At 37.9% G+C, this 24,834-nt stretch overlaps 1 protein-coding gene across 2 annotated transcripts in view; it reads right to left on the bottom strand.

The window, feature by feature from the left end:
• LOC146004034 (uncharacterized) overlaps positions 1-21,881 on the bottom strand; it is a 59,265-nt gene extending 37,384 nt beyond the window's left edge. The window contains exons 1-6 of one of the 2 annotated variants that reach the window (XM_083142612.1): positions 21,785-21,881; positions 19,372-19,774; positions 11,316-11,487; positions 9,509-9,763; positions 7,890-8,101; positions 1,859-2,030 (exon numbers count right to left, since the gene is read on the bottom strand). In XM_083142612.1, coding sequence (XP_082998738.1) covers positions 1,859-2,030; positions 7,890-8,101; positions 9,509-9,763; positions 11,316-11,487; positions 19,372-19,758 — 1,198 coding nt within the window. In that variant the 5' untranslated portion in view covers positions 19,759-19,774; positions 21,785-21,881. Of the gene's footprint in view, positions 1-1,858; positions 2,031-7,889; positions 8,102-9,508; positions 9,764-11,315; positions 11,488-19,371; positions 19,775-21,780 lie in introns of both variants that reach the window. The other variant, XM_083142611.1, reaches the window with a different exon arrangement.
• Positions 21,882-24,834: the final 2,953 nt, after the last annotated feature.

The following is a 24,834-nucleotide window of genomic DNA, read 5'->3' as shown; positions in this document are numbered from 1 at the left end:
TACCAAACAAATCTGTAGGTTTATTCTGTGCTTTCATTTAGTCCAACGCTATCATTGTTCTCTCCTACTTTCTCTGACTAAAGTCGAAAAACTTAAAAAGCAGAAAAATGTAAAATCCATTTTGCTTCATTGGGACCACGAAGAATGTATGCACACATATACAGAATTGCCAAACAGGATGCACATAAAGAGCTAAGTTAACAAGTTAAATGGAGCTAAAAATTATTTTCTAGGAGCCAGATTTTCAAAGGTACGATAAATTGCCTCCTAGAGTAATTTTAGGTATCAAGGGGTTGATGATGACAATTTATTCTGTTTTCAACGTTTGGAACCTTTGGTAGTTGTATGAAATCGAAAATTACGGATTCTTGGGGATCAGTATTATGTCATCTTCACATCAGCGATGGTGCTAGAAAAAGTGGCTGGGAGACAGGAGGGGAGGGGCATGTGTAAAATGCATATTCAGGGAAAAGGTTCATTGAATTATCAATTCCTTCTTGGTCTATGGAGCGCAGAGCCAGTGATGGCACTGTAGAGGGTGTAAAAGAGCTAGATTTGGAGCTAAATTTGCCCTCGCGGAGCTAAAAAGCTCCTCGGAGCATTTCAAAGTTTTAGGAGCTAAATGAAGGTACACAAGTGCCACATTTGGCTCCAAAAGAGTTTAATTGGCAACAGTACACTTATAATGCAGGAAGATGTAAAATCAAGGTTCCATTCTTTTCGGAGATCTTGGAAAAAATGTTCCTATTCCCTGTAAATCCTGAAAAAATATTCTTCTGTGCGAGGAAGATGATGTCGCACTTTGAAGAACGAGCACTGTACTCCACCTTCTGCCCTCACATACCGGAAGCCCCATTGTATGTTATCTTGGAACTATACTCGCGGTAGCTCAGTCATTTGGGTGTCTGACAATCATGCGAGAGACCCGGGTTTGATCCCCGGTGGTGGAGAACCTTATTCACCTGTTCAAGCAGCTCCGGCGCCCACCCAGCATTGTATAACGTGGGTAGCTGGAGGGATCTCTAGGGGGTAAAGGCAGCCAGGGGCATGGTGCTAATCACATCACCCCCATCTTCCACTGTGATCAAGTAAGTGTGGCGCCCTACTCCACACCCCCTATATGCCTTCATGGCATGGTGCAAAGCACAAGGAAGCACTTTACTTTACTACTTTATGGTAACACTTCAGTGAAGAACTTATTAAATCACACCAATTTACAAAAACTTTTCAAAGCACATCGAGCCTTGACAACAGACTTCCTACCTCCTTTTTCCAAAGTTCCCTACCACACCTTGTGTTTAGTAAGGTATGGTATGTGGACCCAGCCACCATCTAGTGGGAAGTCGAAAAACAGGGCCCCAAGTGTTGGGTCTCAGCAATATTGCGACCATTCAGCCCTGAATGTAGGGATGATGTTAAAGCAGCAAGGCAGAAAGTCAGCAGCCAGAATGCGACCATTGCTATGTTGCCAAGTTTCGTCCGACCAACTATAACAGTCTTCGCTCCGATGAAGACTGCTTGCAGCACAGCAAATACAAGTGTTGCAAGCAAGTATAATTTGTTATAATTGTAGTTCTTTTTATATACATAATGGATGGAGAGGCACATGACTGTGTGAACTAAGGGTTGAACCGTGCCTGATTCCATTAGCAAAAACCTATAATGAACACTACTCCATTATACAATATTCAACTAACAATAATTTCAAGGGAGAGGATTGAAAAGGAATTAAAAGAAGAAAAATCTAAGAAAAAGCCACTCTCACAGTTCCAAGGACAATAAAAAAATTCCAAGAATTATTCAAACATAACTGAACACACAGACATATCTAAGAATAATGGCGAACAGAATAACCTACCTGTCTTAAAATCATGAACTATTCGTGAACTCTCAGCTGGCACAGTCTGAGCAAATGGGAAATTTGAGAACAGGACAGACGGTGGTGCATGCAGATGAGGGCGAACTTCATAGCTGACCAGCTTCTCGCTCAGATCATAATGGTGTTCTTCATATGAGATCAGACGTGATGCCTGTGAAGTCAGGGAAAGAAGTAAGATTACTCATGTCTTAATAGACAAGCCACAAGAAGTTGTGCTAATGTTTCTTTATTATTATTATTATCAGGGGTAGAAAAATACAGGGTGTCAGTTTCTACGGCACCTGAATTTTCAAATCCAGTTCTAAAATTATTTCTTTAATAATTGCTGGGCTTTATCCTAGTTGGATTTTAGCTTTCTTAGTCTGCATGTACAAAAGAAAGAAAATGGGGGGCTGCCACCTGAATTATTTTTAATTTTGTCTACCCCGATTATTATGATTGTTTGAGACTGGATTTGAAAGGGAAGTCCTTGTTTTATTTTTTAACATGGATCATGGAATAAATAACAACAGTGTTGATAATTATATTCAACCAACAAAATTACATGGTTTTGACTTCCCCTTTTTCAGCCCATATTCCCTTCTTTTCCCCTTTTCAGCTCACATTCCCATTCTTCCCCTCTTCATGCAATATTTTTTTCTGGTCCCTTTACTGGCAAGTTTTTTAGCACACATTTCCTTGGTCCCTCTATTGACAAGACATAAAAAACTTTGCATGACTCTATTTTCCGGAAACAAAACATTCAACAATTGTCTATTTCGTACAGCTTAGAGAATAGAAAGAACAAGCGCCTTCTATCTTACCATCCCTCCATGAGTGTTCGGAGTATGTTGCAGCGATTGTTGCAACAATGTGATCTGGGCTTAAGCAGTAACAAATGAATTGTAGGTGGCATGCCTATTGAGTTGAAACTTGAATGTGTATTTCTCTGATACAATTAGTCTTTTATTGTGAAGTTTTTTAGAATAGAGTTATCTTTACTGTAAAAAAAAAAAAAGGTAAAGTGTTCCCCTGTGCTTAGCACCACGCCATGAAGGTGTATAGGGGGTGTGGGGGTAACACCCCACACTTTCTTGATCCGGTCGTGAGTGGGGGTGATGTGATCAGCATCACGCCCCTGACCGCCTTTACCCCTCAGGGTTTCCCCCAGGTACCCATGTTATTCGACGCTGGGTAGGCGCCGGGGCCGCTTCCACCGTTAGAAAAGTTCCCGGATTTAAACCGGCAGGGGATCGAACCCGGGACCTTTAGCATGGTAGTCAGACGCGTTACCAACTGAGCCAGACAGTTAATGCAGTAAGCTGTGTAAAGGAAGATTTGCACTCCACTAAAAATATTATTTTAAATGTAAAAACAATATATATATATATTAATTCGTGCCTGGACAAGAGATGGCGTAACGAGCGTATCGTCCCACAGTTCCGTGTAGCCACACATGCATTGAAAACTCCTGTCAGCGCGCATCGTTCGTAGTATAGGGCAGTTGATTGACGTGTCAACAACAGCATTTTGTAGTCAACTGAACATGGTGCAGTTCGTGCCAGATAAAGTGTTTTTGCGGGGTGTTCTCCTTCATTACTTTAACATGCAGAAAAGTGCTACCGAAAGTCATCGTATTTTGGTGGAAGTGTATGGTGACCATGCGCTAGCTGAGCGAACGTGTCAGAAGTGGTTTGCACGGTTTAGAAGTGGTGATTTCGGCCTGGAAGACCAAGAGCGACCTGGACAGCCAAAAAAATTCGAAGACGAAGAATTGAGAGCATTGCTCGATCAGGATTCGTGTCAAACGCAGGAAGAACTTGCAGAAACATTAGGCGTTGATCAAACAACAGTTTCCAAACGCCTCAAAGCCATGGGAATGATTCAAAAGATGTCACATTGGGTTCCACATGAATTGAAAGACAGAGACGTTGAAAGACGAAAAACCATTTGCGAATTGCTGCTTCAAAGACAGAAAAGAAAGGGTTTTTTGCATCGCATTGTTACTGGCGATGAGAAGTGGATCCATTACGAGAACCCGAAATGAAAAAAGTCCTGGGTGAAGCCAGGTGAACCAGGTCCATCACAACCGAAACGAGATATTCACTGTGCAAAGGTTATGCTGTGCATATGGTGGGATATGAAAGGTGTGGTGTACTATGAGCTGCTGCAACCGGGTGAAACTATTAATGGAGAACGTTATCGACGACAATTAATGCGTTTGAAGCAAGCTCTGGCCAGGAAACTACCAGAATGGGAGAACAGACATGATAAACTTATTTTTCAACATGATAACACTCGCCCACATGTCGCAAAACCGGTCAAAACCTATTTAGAAAATGTCGGATAGGAAGTTTTACCCCACCTGCCGTATTCACCAGACGTTGCTCCTTCGGACTACTACTTGTTCGATTGCATGAATAAAGATTTGATTGGACAGTGGTTCACTTCTTCAGAAGATATCGAAAAATGGGTCTCTGACTGGATCGCTTCAAAGGATGAGGACTTCTTTCGCCACGGAATCCGTAACTTGCCTGACAGATGGGCGAAAGTGGTGGCTCGCGATGGACAATATTTTTCTTAAGGTATTTATGTATTTTGTGTTTGAACTACAGCTTCAATGTGTGCGTAACAACCGCACGAATTAATTCCTAGACATACATATATATACATACATATATATATATATATATATATATATATATATATATATATATATATATATATATATATATATATATAAAAGAAGTAAAGTAAAAAATGCAATAAATGTAATGTATCCCCTTTTACATATGAATGGTATACCGGGTGGGGCACCTAAAAATACCACCGGAAATATTTCGTTAACAACAATAAATATTGAAAAACTGCTTTCGCAGATATATGGGTGTAAGAGGGGCTCATGAAATTAGTGGACACAATATGTTCAACTACGAAAGGAAGTACAATTTTCAACACAAACTTAAGTTTTTCTTTTAATGGTGACCCTATTATATTTTCAGCTAATTTTAAAGTGCCGAAAAAATTATTAAGAATGGCATTTGTTACATTGTAGTACGTCAAGTAGTTCTCAAGTAATTGTAATGTGATTGATTGATTTAGTTTATTTTACTTCGCGTTTTGTGCCTCTTGGCTAATTTGCGAAGATGGGGATGAGTGATGAAATGATGATTGGACATTCACAAACAACCAAGCCCAAGCGGGATTCGAACCCGGGACCCTTGGCATCGCAGCACGATGTGCTAACCACTTTGCCACAGGGTTCGGCAATTGTAACGTGACGATGCATTTCCACTATACTATGCCTGTCAGCAGAGCCAAGCGCAAATGCCGTCGTGCATACAGCCTGCACGCATGTGCTGCATTTTCCCTATACTCGCCATAGATAATTATCATCCCGGCCTTTTCAGAGTCTGAAAATACTATTTTCTCAGCAAAAGTTATGACGTACGTACACTATCGCAAACGTCTTGTTAATTAGTGCACTTTGTTATGCCCTTGCTTTATTTGATAAAGTTGATAAATCAATTTGAAGGAAAAAAGTATAAGCTGCAAAGTTTAAAAGTTGAAAACTTAAAGATTTGTCATGACCAAACGAGAAGTGTTGATTGTTCCATACTAAAAATTATGACGTAAATAAATGAACGCCAATTAAAAATTAGAAAGATGTTAATGTATAACACTTTTGCATGCAACTGATGGTGGAATGTTTAAAATTTATACTATTTAATTAACAATTATTTGTTAACTCAGAAAGATGTATCAGAACCTTTTAGATAATTTGTCAAAGCTTACTTATGTACAAACTACACATTTTATTGTAACCCACAGTTGTTGGAACGTAACAACTTTCCTAAGCCCAATGCATAGTATGCAGAAGAGTAACATGTTTGTTACGATACACGAATGGCATCAAAAGGAGGATATGTATGTTACGACACACGAATCAACTTGTGAGAATGTTTGTTTCAAGCGTCAACTTCAGGTTACAATTACTTGAGAACTACTTGATGTAGTACAATGTAACAAATGCCATTCTTAATGATTTTTCCCCGTACTTTCAAATGAGCTGAAAATAAACTGGAGTTTCCATAAAAAACAACAACTAAGTTTGCGTTTAAAATCGTACTTCCTTACGTAGTTGAACATATTGTGTCCACTAATTTCAATAGCCCCTTCCATACCTATATATCTGCGAAAGCAGTTTTTTTAATATTTATTGTTGTTTACGAAATATTTCCGGTGGTACTTTTAGGTGCCTCACCTGGTATATTGTGCTTTCATTTAAAATGATAAACCATTGTCCCTTCTCATGTCTTTTTTTTGGTAAAAATTTTCCCTGTTTTGAGTTAAATTTTTCCTTTTAAAATCTGGTTTCTAATTATTATCAAGCCTTGAAAATACATAAAAAAAGCAGTCCACCCACCTTGCCCCTTTGAGTTATGGAACATAAATGGCTGTAAACAGTAAAACTTTGGTGTGTGTGTGTGTGGGGGGGGGGGATGTTCATCCATAACTGATCCTATACTTAACTATACAGGTACTATGGACTATACAAGCATGTGTTTTAGGGGACCATTAAGGGTTTGTGTGTAATGCCCTATAAAGCCAGAGGTCCCAAATTCAAACCCTTGTCAAGATGGGGGGATTAAAATGCTTTGTCCAACAACACAGTGAATTTAAGGTTGGATAAGGAATCGCAAAGAAATTTCCGGTTTGAACCAGGAACAAATCTGTCAAGGGGATGGCCAGAAGTGAAAGTGGAGGAGGTCACAGGTGGGCCATGATTCCAAAAAGAAAACTGTTTTGCACAAGTTTAAGGAAATCAAAACACTTGAAACCTTTAGGTCGATTTAGTTCTCCCAACATTGCCTCCTCATAGTATTTTTGTACAGCTTCGAATAAATATTTGAAACTGAGTTGCTAATTTTAGTTTCTGAATGTGTACTGATCCAACATGCCACAAGCTTCAGAGGGGAGGTGAACCTTAATGCCCCTTTAAATACAGCCATGACCTAAGGTCAGTGAAGACTGATCAAGGAGGATAAACACTGTCTGGCTGTCATCACAGTCATCCGTGGCACAAACAAAATCTACATGACTGAAAGTGACCCTGGAGTCATGTTGGAAAGTGTATTAGGAGAGCCACATACTGTATGTAGTCTCTCATGAAATATGGAGACACGATTCCATGCACTATCCTCCATAAATTTAAACTGTGGTGCCTACGTGGTGACCAGTGGAATTCAAATTTCGTAAAAGAAAATTAAGAAAATAAGATTAGAAAAAAAAATCTTCTTCTTCTATTTGCTAAATGAAAATAAGTTTTTTCAACATAGGCTTGTAGCCCAGACTGTACTGAAGAAAACATGCTATAATTATTAAAAACCTTGAGAAATCTTAAATATCCCGCCAAAAAAAACAAAAAAACACAACTTTTACACTAGAATTTTCTTTCTAGTATAAGCAGCAAGTGTGCAATTCTTGCCATGATAATGGAACATGTATTGAGCAATATAATATGGTTTTGAACCCTCACATCCTCGTGTTGCTTACGTGGGGACTCTTCGAAATTCAAATTTTGTAAAAATATAAAATAAAAATAAAAGATTCTTTTACTCTCTTCTTCTAGTTGGTAAAGGAAAATTGAGAGTTTTTGGACTATCGGGTTATAGCCTAATCTTTACTGAACAAAATGAGGTATCATTTGCAACTCTAGCCTACATAGTTTTTAAGAAAAACATATTTTTCAAATCTTGGCGAATTTCAAATTTCTCGCTTGTGCATGCGCTCCAAACTTTAGCAAGCTGTAACTACTGAATAAATTGCTTTGAGAGGCTGGCATTTCTCCAGTTGGCTGTCGTAAAGCTGCTCGAATGGTGTCCTCCCTGCTCAAATATTTATTGAGTTATCCATCTGAAAATGCTCCCGACGTTAAGGCAAAACTGGGGAAATCGTCCCTGGCATATAAGGGTTAAACATGTTACTAATCTACCAATGTACATGCAGTCTGAAGAAAATAAATTCTTACGTGTACAATTGTCTCCATTGTGACAGAGAACTGCTCAGCCAGTGATGGTATCCTCCTCTTGAAAGACTCCAATGGTGGACAAAATACTCCATATGGTGGAAGAAAGGGTGAAGCCACTCGGTTCCAACTTCCACCATTACCTTCCGATCCTTTGAAGTTCACTACATTGTACACGAGATGAATTTTGCCACCAGGTAATCCAAAGATTTTGCCTGTAAAAAGTGATGATAATAATAGTTTATTTTACAGCAGGGCTAAGCTGATGCCAATATTCTTACAGATTCCCACCGATACGGATGCTTCAAAATTGTAATAATTTAAAAATTGTTTAATATATTAATACATTTTAGTGGGCAGGTACTCCACTACAGTTATATGCATAAATTTAGCAACAGCTTTACTTAAAAATATTAAAGAATTTCATCAGAATATTAAAATGCATGTTACATAATCACAAAATCCAGTTATTTACACAAAACTGGTGCAAAATAAAGAGGAAATTTTGCGTAATTTCTAGAAAAAAAAAGGTCCCATGGATTTTTTGTGGGCCTTGTGAAAGACCAAAATGCTGGAAAAGTACTGACTAGTATTGTTAAATAAATTCCAACAGATAATTACTTTACATCGGCATCGGTATTTACTCAGCTCTATTTTATAGTGCTATGTACAGTGTACAGAAGGGACAAACTATAGCACTTTGTCGTTGCAAGATCCTAACATATTTGCTGGTAAAATTACATAGTTACACAATGTATCTAGCTACAAATGCTAAGAAAATCACTCCCGGTAGTCTAGTCAGCAGGGTAACACTCGAACTCTCAAACCCTATTAATCCACGTATTTCCATCATTTGTCTATGGTAATGGGTCCTCAAATATGGATCGTGAAGTAAAAGACGAAGTGAGATTGAACGATAAGTGAACATAGTCATCATCTCCATGTTAAAATGCAGTTTTGTATATTTTACTGAGATATGTGAAAATGAAATAGATGATTATGGGCTGAAACTACAAGGGTGACATTTTATGTTTCTACGATTATTGTCACATTAAAATGATGTTCGACTGAATGTTATTACTGCATTTTATTATTTCGCAGAATATGATTATCCTTTTCGGTAAGTGAACAATGATGTACACGTATTTGTTGCACTGTGATACGATATTTGTAAATGCTTAGGCAGGTTTGTCAGCATGTATATCCATTTTATGTTTTGGTCTGTAGATATTGCATATTTGAGCCTTACATAATAATATACGAAATTATTATTTAGAATCGTAATTGCATACAGTGGTTTCCTTCCATGTATAGGTTTTAGGTTGACAGTGCTGCATATTAGGCTCTGAAATATGGGACGTTGTCAATCATTCCACTACGAGTGCGGCAGAAACGAGCGTATCACGCTTGAGCGTGGGAGATCCAATCAAGTATTTTCGAGCGAAAGTGGTCCAGTGCAGTACTCTAGTTTGTAGTATGTTAAATTTCCACTGTTTTTCCGTAATTTCTAGAAACAACTAATTTTGCATATCCATGGATAAAATTCCTGCATCAATTAATCTCCCCTAGTTCCTGGGGATAGTATAACTTAAGTCAATTCACAATTCAAGACAAATACTCACCACTTCCTTCAACACTAACTGTTGTCGGCATGTATGAATGGCCTTCCGTCTTCACGTATGTCAATTCCACCTTCATATCATCATTGTGCATTCTCCAGCTGACCATCTCCACATGCCCCATACCAACTTCTTGCATTGTGGAATTGCTGGCTTTCACATATGCTAGTAGTGCACCAAATCGAACGTAAGGTACGCATCTATTTTCGCTGCAGAAACAACTATTTGGCAGAGAGTTTGATTGATGGCATTTGACACCTGGAATAATAATAAAGAAGGCATTTGCATTGCATATTATAATGTTTACACAAAATTTCAGTAGACAAGACACTAATGGCTCATAATACATTTTGAGACTATCACTTTTATGTGTACAGTCAACAATTGAATTGGTCACATGAACAACATTGTAACCAACAATTTTGCCAACAGACAAAGTTGGGAGAAAAAATTGCATTTCGGGTTGAGAATGTAGTAGTGACATCTTTCATGAACTGATGAAAAGGTTTTTGCACTGTGGAACTTCTTATTTGAACCTGAGACCTTCAGTGGCGAGATCAAAAGTTGACTACTTAATGTGCACTGCCACCATGCAGGGTTTGTGAGACTTTTAAAATAGCACAAATAGGTAGATTTCCAGTTAAGTAAGTAGTTATTATACAAAGGATGTCACAGAGAAGGTGAGACTAATTCCTGTATAGGAAAACAGCGACCTCCATTGACTAGCAAATGTACTAGGGTGAAAATTTGGTTCATTAGCTGCCGATTGAGACCAAAATGAGTGCAATAGGTCAAAAAGTCGTGACTGCGTAGCAGTTAAAAGAAAAACACGTACATGGACCCCTCCAAGAATCATGAAAATGAAACAAAAAAATTACAAACCACAAAATTTTTATTCAGAATCAGTCATATCGAGTAGATGTACATCTTTTTCAAAATAGGCACCATTGACAGCTAAGCAAGTGTCCATACGCAACTGCCACTTTGTGAATGTCTTTGAAAATTCGTCGTCAGGTAGCGAACTGAAGAAAACTTGCACTGCAGTGATCATTTCTTTGTTTGTCATGAGATGACGACCACGTAAAGCGGCCTTTAAAAGTGGAAATAGCCAAAAGTCGCAGGGTGCAAGGTCCGGGCTGTATGCTGGAAAATTTATATTTTTCTCTTCTTCGTGTAATCCTGAAAAGTGTGCCCGGTATGTGGGCATGCGTTATCGTGGTGCAATATGAAGGAGTTCTTCAAATGCAGCCTCTTTTTTGCTACGTGCTGGCACAGAGTCTCAATGACTCCTTGGTAATACTGTGGCTCTACTCAGTCTGTCTTGATCAGCATATGCCTGTTGAAACATTGCATATGTTTCCGCTTAAGTGGCACTTTTCCCAAAACGCCAACAAAATTTTATGGCATGTTGCTGTCCATCTTGAATACTCATCGTGAAAAGCAATGTTATACACAAAAACCTGGAATGGTAAACGAAACACGTTCCACGTAAATCAACACAGATGCTCACTAACGTGGTTTCGCAACATGTGACAACTTGCTACGGAAACAGAATGAGTCATCCTACAAGACGCGACTAGTGCCAAAACCATAGGCAGTGTTGCCAAGCCAGGAAAAAATCTGTCTTAACTTCTCTGCAACAGCGTTTGTATAACTTGTCATTTGACTCAAATCTGTTATTTATTTCTATTTTTTTAAAAAAAATCTTGCAAACCTGATTGTAAGTACAGAAATGTAAATGTTAAAAGCCAGCTTTCTTCTGAACAGACCACACATACAAGTTTTAGTGGAAAATTAATGAAATCAGTACCTTTAACAACATGTCCAACTCCAGAAGCCAGATTCACAATGCACATCTGCACCATCTGTCTGTGTGGAATGTTGAAAAGTGTCATGGCCAATCTACTTCCCTCTTGATGTTCCAGAACGGAGAATCTTGCGTTCCTGTTTCCATCCCATACGTCCAAAGTCAAATGATAATTCTGGGGAATAAGAAGTATTAGTACTATTTCATAAACATTACCTGCACATCAGGCACGTATCTAGAAATATGTTTCGGAGGGGGTTCAAACCAAGTGTCTCAGGAATAATAGTTATAATAATAATAATGTTTAAATTAAAATAATTATATTAAATAAAATTAATACTAATTACAATACATAAATTAATATTATATTGTTATTACACGATTAGGTAAAAAAGACTGTAGCTATAAAAATAGAGATATAACAGTGCATATTCATTACGTAGCTTACCTTTAGTTAAGATCGGAATAATTTACATAAAAACAAGTGCTCTGGCAATGAAATTAATGTCAAATAGATTAATAATTGAATATTTATCAAATAACAAAAATGATGTCACATGTACAGTGCGTCCATTTCGATCTGCAGCCGAGAGATCGGAAGAAACGTGGCGGGCGGCGCTCGCTGACGGAGATGCCGACATTTGAGGCCTGTAATGCCCGCTTATTTTTGTGGACATCTTGCAAAACAAGCACTAACCTGTGTTATAACCAGTGGTCAGAAGTAGCGAGCTACTTGTAGCGTCGCTACTGTAGCTAGCTACAAAATTTGTAGCTGTAGCTGTAGCGACGCTACATTTTGAAAATTGTAGTTGTAGCGAAAATTTCGCTACAGCTACATTTTTTCTCAGCATTTTGAGGTGAATTTTGAATGTGGCAACAGCGTCAGAAAAAAATCGACAATAACCCTTAATTTTGCAGGAGGTTCATAAAGACAGTCTATTACATGGAGATACAGATTATCTAGATTGTAGATTATAGATATCTGTGTAATTTAATTAATTAGTAGCTGAATAATTCAGATATCCAGATAACTAACTGACATATATGAATATATTCCTGTTAACAGCTACGTCTTTTTAGCTGCATCGCTATTTTGGGGAGAAACATGCCTCGTTTGCTGCACCACTGGAAAAAAGTGCCTCGTTTGTGTCACCCCCGGAACAAATCCTGTTGATATCCATGGTGTAAGAGACACCAAAATGTCATTAATTGCTGTGTAAAACACAACTTGCAGTGCAAAAATGAGTGATGGATTTTCCACTGCACTGACAAGGAAATAGTGCCAGCAATAAATGGCTCAGTACGTTAACAGCATTGATCATCGTCAGTATATAGGATCTCACCAGCAGGAAATTATTGTTACAAGAATCATAGAATTTCTGAAATTACAATTATTTTCGCGATAGTATTTGTTCTCAAATTTTAAAATTACAAAACGTTTAGAACAGTCAGGTTAACACGACAGTTTCCTCAATAATTTTATCATATTGCAAAAAGTATGTACGAGTTATTGACTTTCCTACAGAAACGACAATTTTCTTTAGTTAATACGTATACATAGTTTTCAAATTTATGTATTTCTCCTACTTTTGCGTCACTTTTCTGTAACTTTTGCTAATCATGACATCATCATCATCATCCCTTGCCGTTTCCTGCCTCTGGCTGGGTCAACATATAAGTCAAGCCTCTCCATTTTTTCAGGTCTTCCACCACTCCTCTCTTTGCACGGTGTTGCAATCTTGTCCTCTTCTCCTAACACTCCACTATCTGCTCTTTCCATCGACATCTTGGTCTCCCCCTTGGCCTTATTCCCACTTCTTGTCATTGTAAGCTCTTACTTGTAGTCTTTCTGCATCCATCCTCTTCATGTGTCCGAACCATCTCATCTGTGCCTGATTTATCCTGTCCTGACGCTTCACCACATTCACTGTCTGTCGGATCTCCTCATTCCTTATTCTATCCCTTCTAGTCTTCCTCAAAATACTCCTTAAAAATTTAATCTCCACTGCCTGCATCTTTTTTTTTTGTCTCTCTCTGTCATTGTCCAAGTCTCTGCTCCATACGCAATTATTGGCACATAGTATGTGTTATAGATTACCTTCTTGCATTTCATAGGTACATCCCTGTTCCATATTAATCTTTGAACGCTTTGATATAGTCCACCACCCATTTGTCCTCTTCTGTTTACCTCCTCATCTATTCTTCCACTTCTGTCAATCATGACAATGAGGATGAATGGTTTATTTAATTATTATCTTATCTATAGTCACTTTCTACCTCTTTCGGCTAATTGTGAGAACGAGGAAGAATGATGAGCAGTGAGGGAAATGGAGGAGCAGGAGGATCCCATCCTCCCAACTTGGCGTCTTTCCTAGTTTTTGTTTTGAGTCCATTTTATGCATAGATAAGCTGATCGAGACTGGATCCTAACCACCATGTGCTTCTCCTGGGAATCGAACCTGAGGCCCTTTTGTAGTCAAAGGGCTTCAGGTACTTTTCATTCAAAATGCTGTCTTCATATCAGTCTATAAAAAATTAAATTTTTATTCTCAAGAAAAATATGTTGATGTGAACATACGTAAATACGTAATCCTACCAAATTTGATTTGTGTATAGTTGTAATCATTAATTTGGGTAACACTCTAATTGCAATATTCATATATCAAATATGAATTGATATGCCACTTGCATAGGTATGGTATTCTCAAAACTATAGTAAAAATAAGTAACTGAAGTAACACTGCTATCAAAATTATTGAATGACTGGAATCATGATAAAAAAATAACAGAATCTATTTACCAGTAGTAGGAGATTTTTAATACCCATATGGTTGTTTTTATTTTTTTATGCAGAAATAGCGCAAAAAGTAGCGAAGTAGCGAGTAGCGATCAGGAGTAGCGTAGCGAGCTACTTTTTGGTAAATGTAGCTGTAGCTGTAGCGAAGCTACATTTTGGAAGAGTAAGCTGTAGCTGTAGCGAAGCTACTTTTAAAATGTAGCGTTCTGATCACTGGTTATAACACGCAAAAGTTCTTCTGTAATTCTTCCAAGTTCCACCCTTATATACACAAATAAATACGCTTTAGAAATTATATTAAGAGCCACAGATAATACTCTGTAAAACATTTTAATCATAGTTTTGACCAGTAACGTCCTGCTTAAGTTTATATCCTTGAAAGAGTTTTGTGTCGATGGGGATCGTTTGGAGGTTTCGAATGTGCAACACTGTATCAAGATTACGCTGCAGACGAACCGTTAAAAGCTAATGGTGTTTGTGAGCTTCCTTGCAATCCGAAATCTCCTAGCTCAAGTTTTTTGTTCCTTCGCGACTACAGAGCTGTGAATATAGTGGCAGGCAGATGTAAACCATGAGCGTGTTAATTTCGTACTGTGCGTAAGAGTGTTATTCTTGGTTACTTGCCGTTACTTGTTTGTGTTATGCAGTGTGTATGTGTGTTGTGTCAGTCAGACGATTTGAATGCCAGCCGCAAGGTTCACGTTAGAACAAAGAATTTTTATGTGTGACACTTAGGTGAAAACAGACTCGTGTCGAGACGTGTGTAGGCAATTTGTACAGAAATTTCCAGGCGTTTCACCTCCACATAGAGATACGGTTAGACGTCTTGTCCTTAAATTACGAGAAACTGGATCGTTAAATTTTAAAACACCTAAGCAAAAACGACGGATTCTAACTGAAGCAAAACTCGATGAAATTGGTGCAGCGTTAGAACGTTCTCCAAACAAACCTCTACGCCGTGTTTCACAGGAGATGGGCGTGTCAAAATCATCAGCACATACAGCCACTAAGCTACTAAAATTAAAACCGTACAGAGTTTCTATAGTGCAAGAATTACGGCCCCCTGACAACGTAAGTAGAGTAAATTTCTGTAATTGGGTTTTGCAGAATATTGTAGATGGTATTGTTGATCCACAGTTAATAATTTTTTCGGATGAGGCATGGTTTCACTTGCGTGGTCATGTTTGTTCACAGAACAATAGATACTGGAGCACTGAAAATCCCCGAATAATACACGAAGTTCCGTTACACGATGCAAAAATTGGTGTGTGGTGTGCTGTAAGTGCCAAAAGAATAATAGGGCCTATATTTTTTGAAGACACAATAAATTCAGAGAGGTACCGCACACAAATACTCGCGCCGTTTTTTCAGTTGTTATAAGATAATGAGAGACAATATGGGTATTTTCAACAAGATTCGGCCACAGCCCATACCGCCGCTGATTCTTTGGATGCTATAAGGGAGGTGTTTGATGACAGAATAATTTCAAGAGGTTTATGGCCTTCACGTTCGCCAGATCTTACCGTATGTGACTATTATTTGTGGGGAACCTTGAAAAATAGAGTCTACCGAAATAACCCTCATAGCATCGACGAACTAAAAGACAATATAAGGGCAGAACTAGGAAGAATTACGGAAGAAGAACTTTTGCGTGTGAATCAAAATTTCATCAAACGATGCCAGGAATGTGTGAATGTAGGTGGACATCACTTTGAACAACTCTTATAACACAGGTTAGTGCTAGTTTTGCAATATTTATATAAATGTCTGCATATGTCCATAAAAATATGCGGGCATTACAGGCTGCAAATGTCGGCACCTCCGTCAGCGCCACCCGCCACGTTTCTCCCGATCTCTCGGCTGCAGATCGAAATGGACGCACGGTAGTTGCAGAAAAGTAAGTTTCTGATTAAAAAAGGTTCAGAGGAAATTAATAACCATCGATTATGCAACAAATGCTAATATTTTCATTACTTAATTTTAGTACATGGGAAGTCTTTCGGGGGGTCCGGACCCCTGGACCCTACCTAAATACGTCCTTCCTGTCCCTCAAAGCCGTATGATCGCAATATAATCCTTGTCTTCCAATAAGTTAAGGACGAAATTATACAACAAATGCTAAACGAGTATATTTTCATTATTAAATTTTCGTACTTAATAGGTCTTTCAGATGTGTGTGTGTGTGTGTGTGTGGGAGGAAGGGGGGGTTCAAGACCCCCTATATACCTCCTTCCTGTCCTTCAAAACCGTATGATACCAATATAATGCTTGTATTCCAATAAGTTCAGAGGAAATTATACAAATGTTAAACGAGTATTTTTTCATTACTTAATTTTAGACTTAAAAAAGTCTTCCGAGTGTGTGTGTGTGTGTGTGTGTGAAGGGGGGGGGTGAGGGGATCCGGACTCCCTAAATATGTCCTTCCTGTCCTTCAAAGCAACCACGGTTACAAATATTATTATACAATAATAAATATTATGAACTAACAAAAATAAAATGTATTTGAAATAATAATAATACCAATATTATTATTATATAAATGGGGAGAGACTATCCACCAAACGAGTGAATAACAGAACAACTATTTTCCATTGTTTATTTTGCAATTTATGCAGTTAGTATCTGAAATGCATTTTGATATTAACTTTTGCACGTCTCGTTCAATAAAAGGCTTTAAATGTTAGGGGGAATTGTTTTTCATAAAGTTTGTGTGACCTCTCACCAACAACTGTAATTATTAGAATTTTGAAAAATGTGGAACCATTTGTTCTTTGGATGAAATGGTAGAATATAACCTTGTTGTTTCATTTTTCACTCAATGTTTTTGATCCAATGCATTTTTACTTTGATTATTCTGTTCGAATACTAACTAAATGAACTTTGTTTCTGTTTTTTACAATAAAAGTAACAAACTTTCGGCTATCTTGTATCTTTAAATGAACTATGTCAATTTCCAGGGGATCCACTGACCCGTTCAACCCCCACCCCTCTCCCGATGCCCATGCTGCTGGAATATGTGTGTGTGGCAACCTAAATCTTATATATTGATTCTACTTGGTTAACAGGCAAGTTATACAAAAATTTATGCTTTTTGTGCCTGTGGGACAGTCTGCAAAGATTAAACACTGGAAAAGAAAGACATGCCAGGGTGACATTTCAGGTTACCACAGTACCCTTGACCCTCTGTACCCTTGCGAGAAAGTGAAACATTTAGCATGGTTTATGAAGATTGTGCTGTTTATAAACGTTTTCAATTGTTTTTAGCTCGCAGAGATGTATAATTGTGAAGTAAAGTATGTATTTTACCTTACCGTGAAGCAGAACAGCCCAAAGGCTTTGCACAAGTGAATATATCACCCAACATGACATTCCACAACAGCAACTATAATTTGACGTCATTAGGTCAGGAGCTGACAGAAATTTCAGATGTGAATTTTTGCTATTTCAATGTGCACACAAACTGTTTTTACTAACAAAAAGCAGTGAAAGTGCTCAGAGATGGCAGGTTTTTATTTAAGCGGGTCACACTTTGGGATCAAATACATACATTATATGCATTTTCCGCATTCTGCAACCAATTTTCTATTACGTAAAACATCGAAATCTGTTCATTAAAACAAAATTCAATGTAATTTTTGAGGTGGTACAATGGGTCAATGGCCCCCCGCTACCACCACAAATATCTTGATGCTAACATAGATTTACTTCCTCCATTACATATTAAATTAAGGCTGATGAAACATTATGTGAAATCTCTCATAAAGATGGGCTGTTGAATATAAAAGTGAAAGTTCTCACATAAGGCTTCTAAGGAAAGAACAATGACCATGACCAGCATGGAGAAGGATGCTTGGTGTGCATTTCCTGATGTGGTTACCAACTTTCTGGGCAGAACACTACGAAGTTCTCATTGAAACTATGTAGACAGCTTTTTAAAGTTAGACATAAACATGATTGTCAAGGTGCATTTCCTGCACAATCGCATCAACTTCTTTCCCTCAAATCTTTGGCTCTTTAAGTGAGGAGCAAAGCAAGTGCTTTACTAAGGCATTGAGATCATGGAACACAAAATGCCACCCAACTAGTGTTGGTGCTTGTAGTGTGACACTTGATTCCAGCTACTCCAGAAAATCAAAGCAATGCAAGTTCTTGCCAAATTAGGAATGCACCAAGTTTTTGTGACTCTTCTGTGTGGAAAATGACTTGTTCACTATCACTACGCAGTGATCAGTTTCTTTTATGTGTGTGTGCATTTGCTAACTATTGACATCTAGCTGAAGCTTGTGTACAAGCGTAAGTGGCATGAAAGTTCCGCAACAATTCTCATTTATTGTATACAGTGGAACCCCGATCTTACATTTCAATATTCTACATTTTTCTGCATTATACATTCAATCCTGATGGTCTCAACATAGTAAAATATTACAAAATTTTCCTCGAATTCTTCCCACATTTTAAGATTTTTCAGCTTTGTTCCACTGTATATTTATTACACAGCTCTTCTAGATTAATTAGATATAATATAAATAAAACACCACTGGAGACATGCAAGAAAAAGAAAAATTTTCTGGCAATTTCTATAAATATAAAAAAGTTGATACACCGGTGGTAATGCAGATAACATGGGAGAATACACCACTGGTGAATTTTGCACACATATGTACTTCAAAATGTGATTGTAAAAACGTAACTTTGAATAATTTTGTTGTACAAATACTACTGCAAGTGAACAGGGAAGTGATGTTTACCAAACATACAATGAGGTATTGCCTCAGCTCATACACACAAATGTTATCGTTGTAAGTATTCCGTGGTAAACAGAAGATTAACATTAATGTTACTATGTAATAAATATAGTAATGTTCAGTATGTTAGTGTAAAGGGATATGACAGACAGATGCATGTGAAACATGAGGGGCAAAGGAATCTTTGCCATGAAATTAGTACAAAGGTGAATAACAAATTTACCTGTAGTAAACATATTATATTGGCTTCTGAGCATACCATTTATGTGGGAAACTAATCAAGTGGGCTAGGATGCATAATCAATGCACCTGGCCTACAACTTTTCAAATTACGCAAAGTAACTAAAAGTTAGTAACTAACATTTGATCAATAGACACAAGTGGTAATTTAATTTCGTCTCTAGAAATCAAATTAGAATCTAAACCATATTATAACTTAATGCATCAAATGTATCCACAAGAATACTTCTAGAATGTGCAAACTATGAAAAAGGTACAATGCAAGGTTGATACTTACAGTAGGCAAAGGTGGTGGCCTTGAATTACTGTCATCAGATGTTGACATGGGTGGAATGGTAATTGACCGCAATTCATATTTGGCTGTGCTGGCAGTACTTGCGGTTGGCTGCACTGTCATTCTTCTGGCAGTAGTTGTAGTCGCAGTAGTAGCAGGTGTAGTGCTGGTGCTAATGCTTTGAGTCTGTTCTATTTCTGTCATACTTATTGGTATTGTGGTTGTTTCAATCAAATCGGAATGGTAACTATCTGATGCATTCACTTGATCGGATGCTTCGGTTTGTGAACTGGAGAAAATGCTTGACTGGTGTTCTTCATCTGGTAAAGAAAGTGTTAATCCAATAGCAGCCGACAGCAGCAGCACCAGACGGGCTGCTGGAGGCACCATCTTGAAGTTACACTCTCTGAAATCGAAAAAGAGAATACAGCACTTGTTGGAAACTATCATATGGACACATACATTAAGGGAAAGATAAAACTTCAGTCGAATTAGCAGCAGAGAACATAGAGATTGACGTTCAAGGAACCACATTTAAGGTGGCACAATTCTTTACATTACATTGTTGGGCCAAAATTCGGTAAATGTCTGTTATATCGGAGACACATTTCTTCATTTTTACAGAACAAAATACTTACGGAAATGAGTTTCTGTAGCATTTTGAAAGTTCGTGGAGGTATTTTCTCACCGTAGAATGCTGCACAACAAGAAATAAGCACTTTTGATATAATAAACTTGCATTTTGTGCAAAGCAACAACATTATGCCGTTGTTTCCATTATGTTTCTGCAGATGCCGCGAGCGTCGAAAGTCACGCAGTCTCGCCAGTGTTTCCAAACGTGCCTTTTTTTTACAAGAATGTCTTTTTTTGTAATTATGCTTACCTAACCCAACCAAACCTAATCTAACCTTGCTGGAAATGGTCCGTGGGGCTATCGTGAATGGTTTTTGGGGCTATCCGTCAATGGTTTGTGATGACATAATGAACACGAAAGTATTTTTCGGTTAAGAAGGTTGGAAACACTGTATACCCACTCCAAATCGACAAAACACAAGCACGACGTGCGATGATCCACAGCTGTGCACGCCATATTGTATGTTCCGCAACGGAAGGAAGGAATCAAAAGAATTACTCGTAATGTGAAAAATCATAATGGCACCTTCAACTATGTTCTGCAATACACAATTGGTAAGTACGAACCATCCGAAAAACAAAATATCCGATTTCAATGTGTTTCCGATATAACAGACATTTACCCAATATTCTTATCAAAGAGTATAAACATATATCCATTTTATTCAGTGATTTAGTCGGTGTTATGTTTTATTTTGTGGATATTTCCACAACAAATAAGATATGGAATGAATGAATCACAGCACAGATTATTGTTGGAAGCACAATGAATTAAGTAACAAGAGTTCACAAATTACATTAAGTTGGTAGATACTCCATGCCTAGTAGTCTAGGTGGTAAAGATTTTGGTGCTGGATGCTGCAAAACCTAGGTCACATTCCACCTCGATTCCTGTACTTAACCATGTAGTATTACTACGAAATGTAATAATGATTTAAACCCCAGATAAACACTAAAAATTATTTTAAATAGTACTAACTGTTTGATTAAATATTTCCAAGGTTGTTTTTGTGATTTTTTTTAAAGTTTGCTTTATGCACAGATAGGATAATCGGGACTGACCTACAGTTTAAAAATGTAAAAATGGGATCCGAACCACTGTGCTTCCACTGGGTTTGGAACCTAGGGCCCCTTGATTAAAAGTTGGCAGCGTTATCACTACATCATCAGTCATAAAGTCAAAGTAATAATCATGAACATCAATAATATTTAAGCACAAGGATATTAAAGTTACCCTTAGCTCGATTTATAATTTTTCCAATGAGACGTGATATTGAAATATATTAGTGCAACAATCGCACTCCTGCATCAAACATTTAATTTTGACACATGTTCATTGGCAATTTCTTGCTTTTGATAACTCAGTACTCATTAAAAAATCATAGCATATATCATTAGTACATATAATTTTGCTCCATAAGTCTACAAAACATGCTTAAAATTTGAAATAAAAATGAATCGAAATATTTTTGTTAACCTATGGCCTAAAATGGGTGGGGCACTGTGAGCAAAGACAAACAAGTTTTGAACGCTAAAAGTAAACATACTGAGATAGTGAAATACATACATCATATATCTATCTTTTCCTTTTTAAACTAAGATCTATTCAATAGGGAAATACAGACATTGCGATGGAATAATTTAGTTTCTTCTACGTGCGCTCGCTCACCGAAAACCCTGAGCTCTGAAATGAATTCAATTTCATCGAATAATTTATGTTAAACATATTCATTAAATGCAATCTTCATTCATACAATAAAAAGATGATTGTATACATACCTACTCGAGGAGTATACTATATAAAACTAGCTATTTCTTCGAAAGAAAATCCGTATCACTTTTTCGTAGCATTCACTCTGGCGCCGTCTCCTCTCTGTCGTATTGATTTGCAGACAGCAAACTTTGCAGGTCTACCAACATAAGAAATTTGCTGGATATCGCGACCGTGTCCTCTTGCGATAAATTAAGATCTCTTGCAAATCTCATTTTTAATTATAGCGTATTTTATCTATTTAACAAATTATCATGCATATTGCTCGTTATTATAAGTTTGCTTCAGGTAATGAATATGCAAAACACTTTTTTTCATTGTTCTACATCAAGTATTGTTATTCAATTTTGCAATAGGTGCGCACACTCTCAAGTTATAAGTTTGCGTGTGTACGTGTACATAGTAACCTACTGACACACTTTGTCATGTCGTTAAATATTGTACTTGTTTATACAAGATTTTGAATTCATGGTCACACAAAAGTTTACTCTGATCTCCTAATTAATGCGCTGAATCTGACCAGTAAAGATATCATCGTAATTATTAATATTCGAAGACTGAGGCCAGTGCCGGATCTACAAGCCGCAAAACCCCACAGTGCGGCGAGAGAGGGGAGACAAATAATCCTTTAGGGGACCCTCAGCCATTGACATAGCACTCAGGGTTACAGAAACGAATACAATATATAAAGGTAAAGTTCCCTGTGCATATAGCACCGTGCCATTCAGGGTATTTGGGAATAAGGCCCCACATATTTTCGATGTCGGACAACTTGTAGGTGATGTGATCAGCACCACCGCCCTTACCACCCACCGGGTACCATTTGATTTAGGTCTGGTGGGCCGCCGCTTTATGCGGGAACAAAGTCGGAAAAAATCCGAACTTAAATCATCCACCCCGGGTCTCCGCGTGCCAGTAAGACTAGAATCAAATAAGACTAGAATTTCACGAGAAATACAGTGGTGAAGGATTGTCCAATCAATATTTAATCAGGAAAAAGTTATGACTACATGATTGTAACAAATGTATAATTTTTCAGGTGTGAGAAAACTGTCACATATATATATATATATATATATATATATATATATATATATATATATATATATATATATATATATATACACACACACACACACACAGGGTGTCATTTTAATGGCGCCCACGGACCACGGAAACGTATAGAGGACATCAAAACAAACAACTTTTCTCCGTAACATTTTTCTCCTTGGTGCATCGTTTCGGCGCTACAGTCGTTCAAAAAAGCCCGTTTTGCCACCTGAATGCTGGCAACCACACACAACATTTGATTGCATTTGTGACATCATATCCCGTCGTGAAGCGATGCGTTCCAGGGTTGCCAGGAACACTCATATTCTGTGAAAAATGACAGCTAGAATCAGCCACATTATGTACCGTCAAACAAAACGAGAAAACACGTTCTGTAACCTAACAGGAAGTAAACAAACGATACGAAAAATGGTAGAAAGAAAATAGAATTCAAGTGGAAGTGGTCATATCGAATTTTGTATCAGCTTGCATGTCAAATATTTGCAAATCTAATTACCAAGTTGGCATCTACAATTTAGTCTATTCACTTCGTCATTCTGATACTAGTTGTCTGTGACACACTGAACAGATGACAAAATAGAAATGAAAGAACTCAAAATTCCAAAGGTAAGCAACACATAATATAATGTATATTCAGGGCATTATGAGGCAAGTGGCAAAAATGGTGGAAAATACAGGGATATAAGTAGTAGTAATACAAGCTCTCCGACGACTGTGTTTATCTATGCACAGGTACACATGTAATAGTTTGCAACTGTGAACAGGACAGTATATTCGTTACTGATTCATCATTATATTGTTACTGTGGTTGTACGTGTTTTAGCCGAAATGTAACAACGTGAACCTCGGATACTTCCTTTATCAGTACAAGAGTACCACAAGGCATCTGGACACAAACCTGTAGATATCAACCTTGCAACGAGATTTGCAAATATTTGACATGTAGCTGAGCGTAAACAGCCACATCTAAACAGCCATATGTAAGCTGTAACTCCAATGAAATTTATTGTTGTTGATATTTGATATGTAGGCTGAGACAAAATCCGATTTTGACACTTCATTTTGAATACGTTTTTTTTACCATTCTCATATCGTTGGTTCACTTCTCCCTCCCCGGAGATGACTGCTGATCTTCTGGCTGGTAGGCTATGATGTTCGGTCTTCTGGACGCGTTTCTAGCTTCGTTTTACAGCTAATAATGTCGTTGGAAGTTTGTTTGTAATTTTTCACAAAATTTGTGTGTTCCTTGCAACCCTGCCGTGTGCTGTTTCGCCGCAGGAAATGACGTCACAAATACGATCAAATGATGTGTGTGGTTGCCAGCATTCAGGCGGCAAAACAGGCTTTTTTGAAGGACTGTAGGGTCGAAACGATGCACCAAGGAGAAAAATGTTACTGAGAAAAGTTGTTTGTTTTGATGTCCTCTATACGTTTCCGTGGTCCGTGGTCGCCATTAAAATGACACCCTGTATATATATATATATATATATATATCAGTGGTGTAGCGTTATAGTACGCCCATACGCTCGGCGTTCCCTGATTTAAAATTTCAAAAATACGTAAATGCTGTAAATATAAAGTAAATCTTGACTAATTTCATATATGTTTGACCTTCATGGCATTATAATTGCTATTTTTCGCGATCCGCTTGCAACGCGCCACTAACAACACTCGCTCCAGCATTGTTTTCAATGCCTTTCCTGCCTGGACGCCGGGTAGGTTCGGCGTAAAGAACTCTACATTCCTTGCTGTCTTTCTGGAGGGAAAGCTTGGACAGGCTTGGATCTCTACAGCACGCGCGCAAATGCTCTCTCGTACGCCAGCGTATGGAGCAGAGGGCTACGTGATTGGTTCATGTGACCCTTCCTGCCTTCAGAAGCAGACGACACCGGTATAATTCCTACCCGGTTTTTCGCGCTCGTGTTATGTGATGCTACAATACGCAATATTGGCTGACGTAACTTTACCAAACTCAAATATACCATTTCTTA

This window comes from Lepisma saccharinum, chromosome 21 (assembly GCF_977018435.1).
Source record: "Lepisma saccharinum chromosome 21, izLepSacc3.1, whole genome shotgun sequence".
Taxonomy (NCBI): Eukaryota; Metazoa; Arthropoda; class Insecta; order Zygentoma; family Lepismatidae; genus Lepisma; species Lepisma saccharinum.
This window is presented reverse-complemented; position numbering and strand designations above follow the sequence as displayed.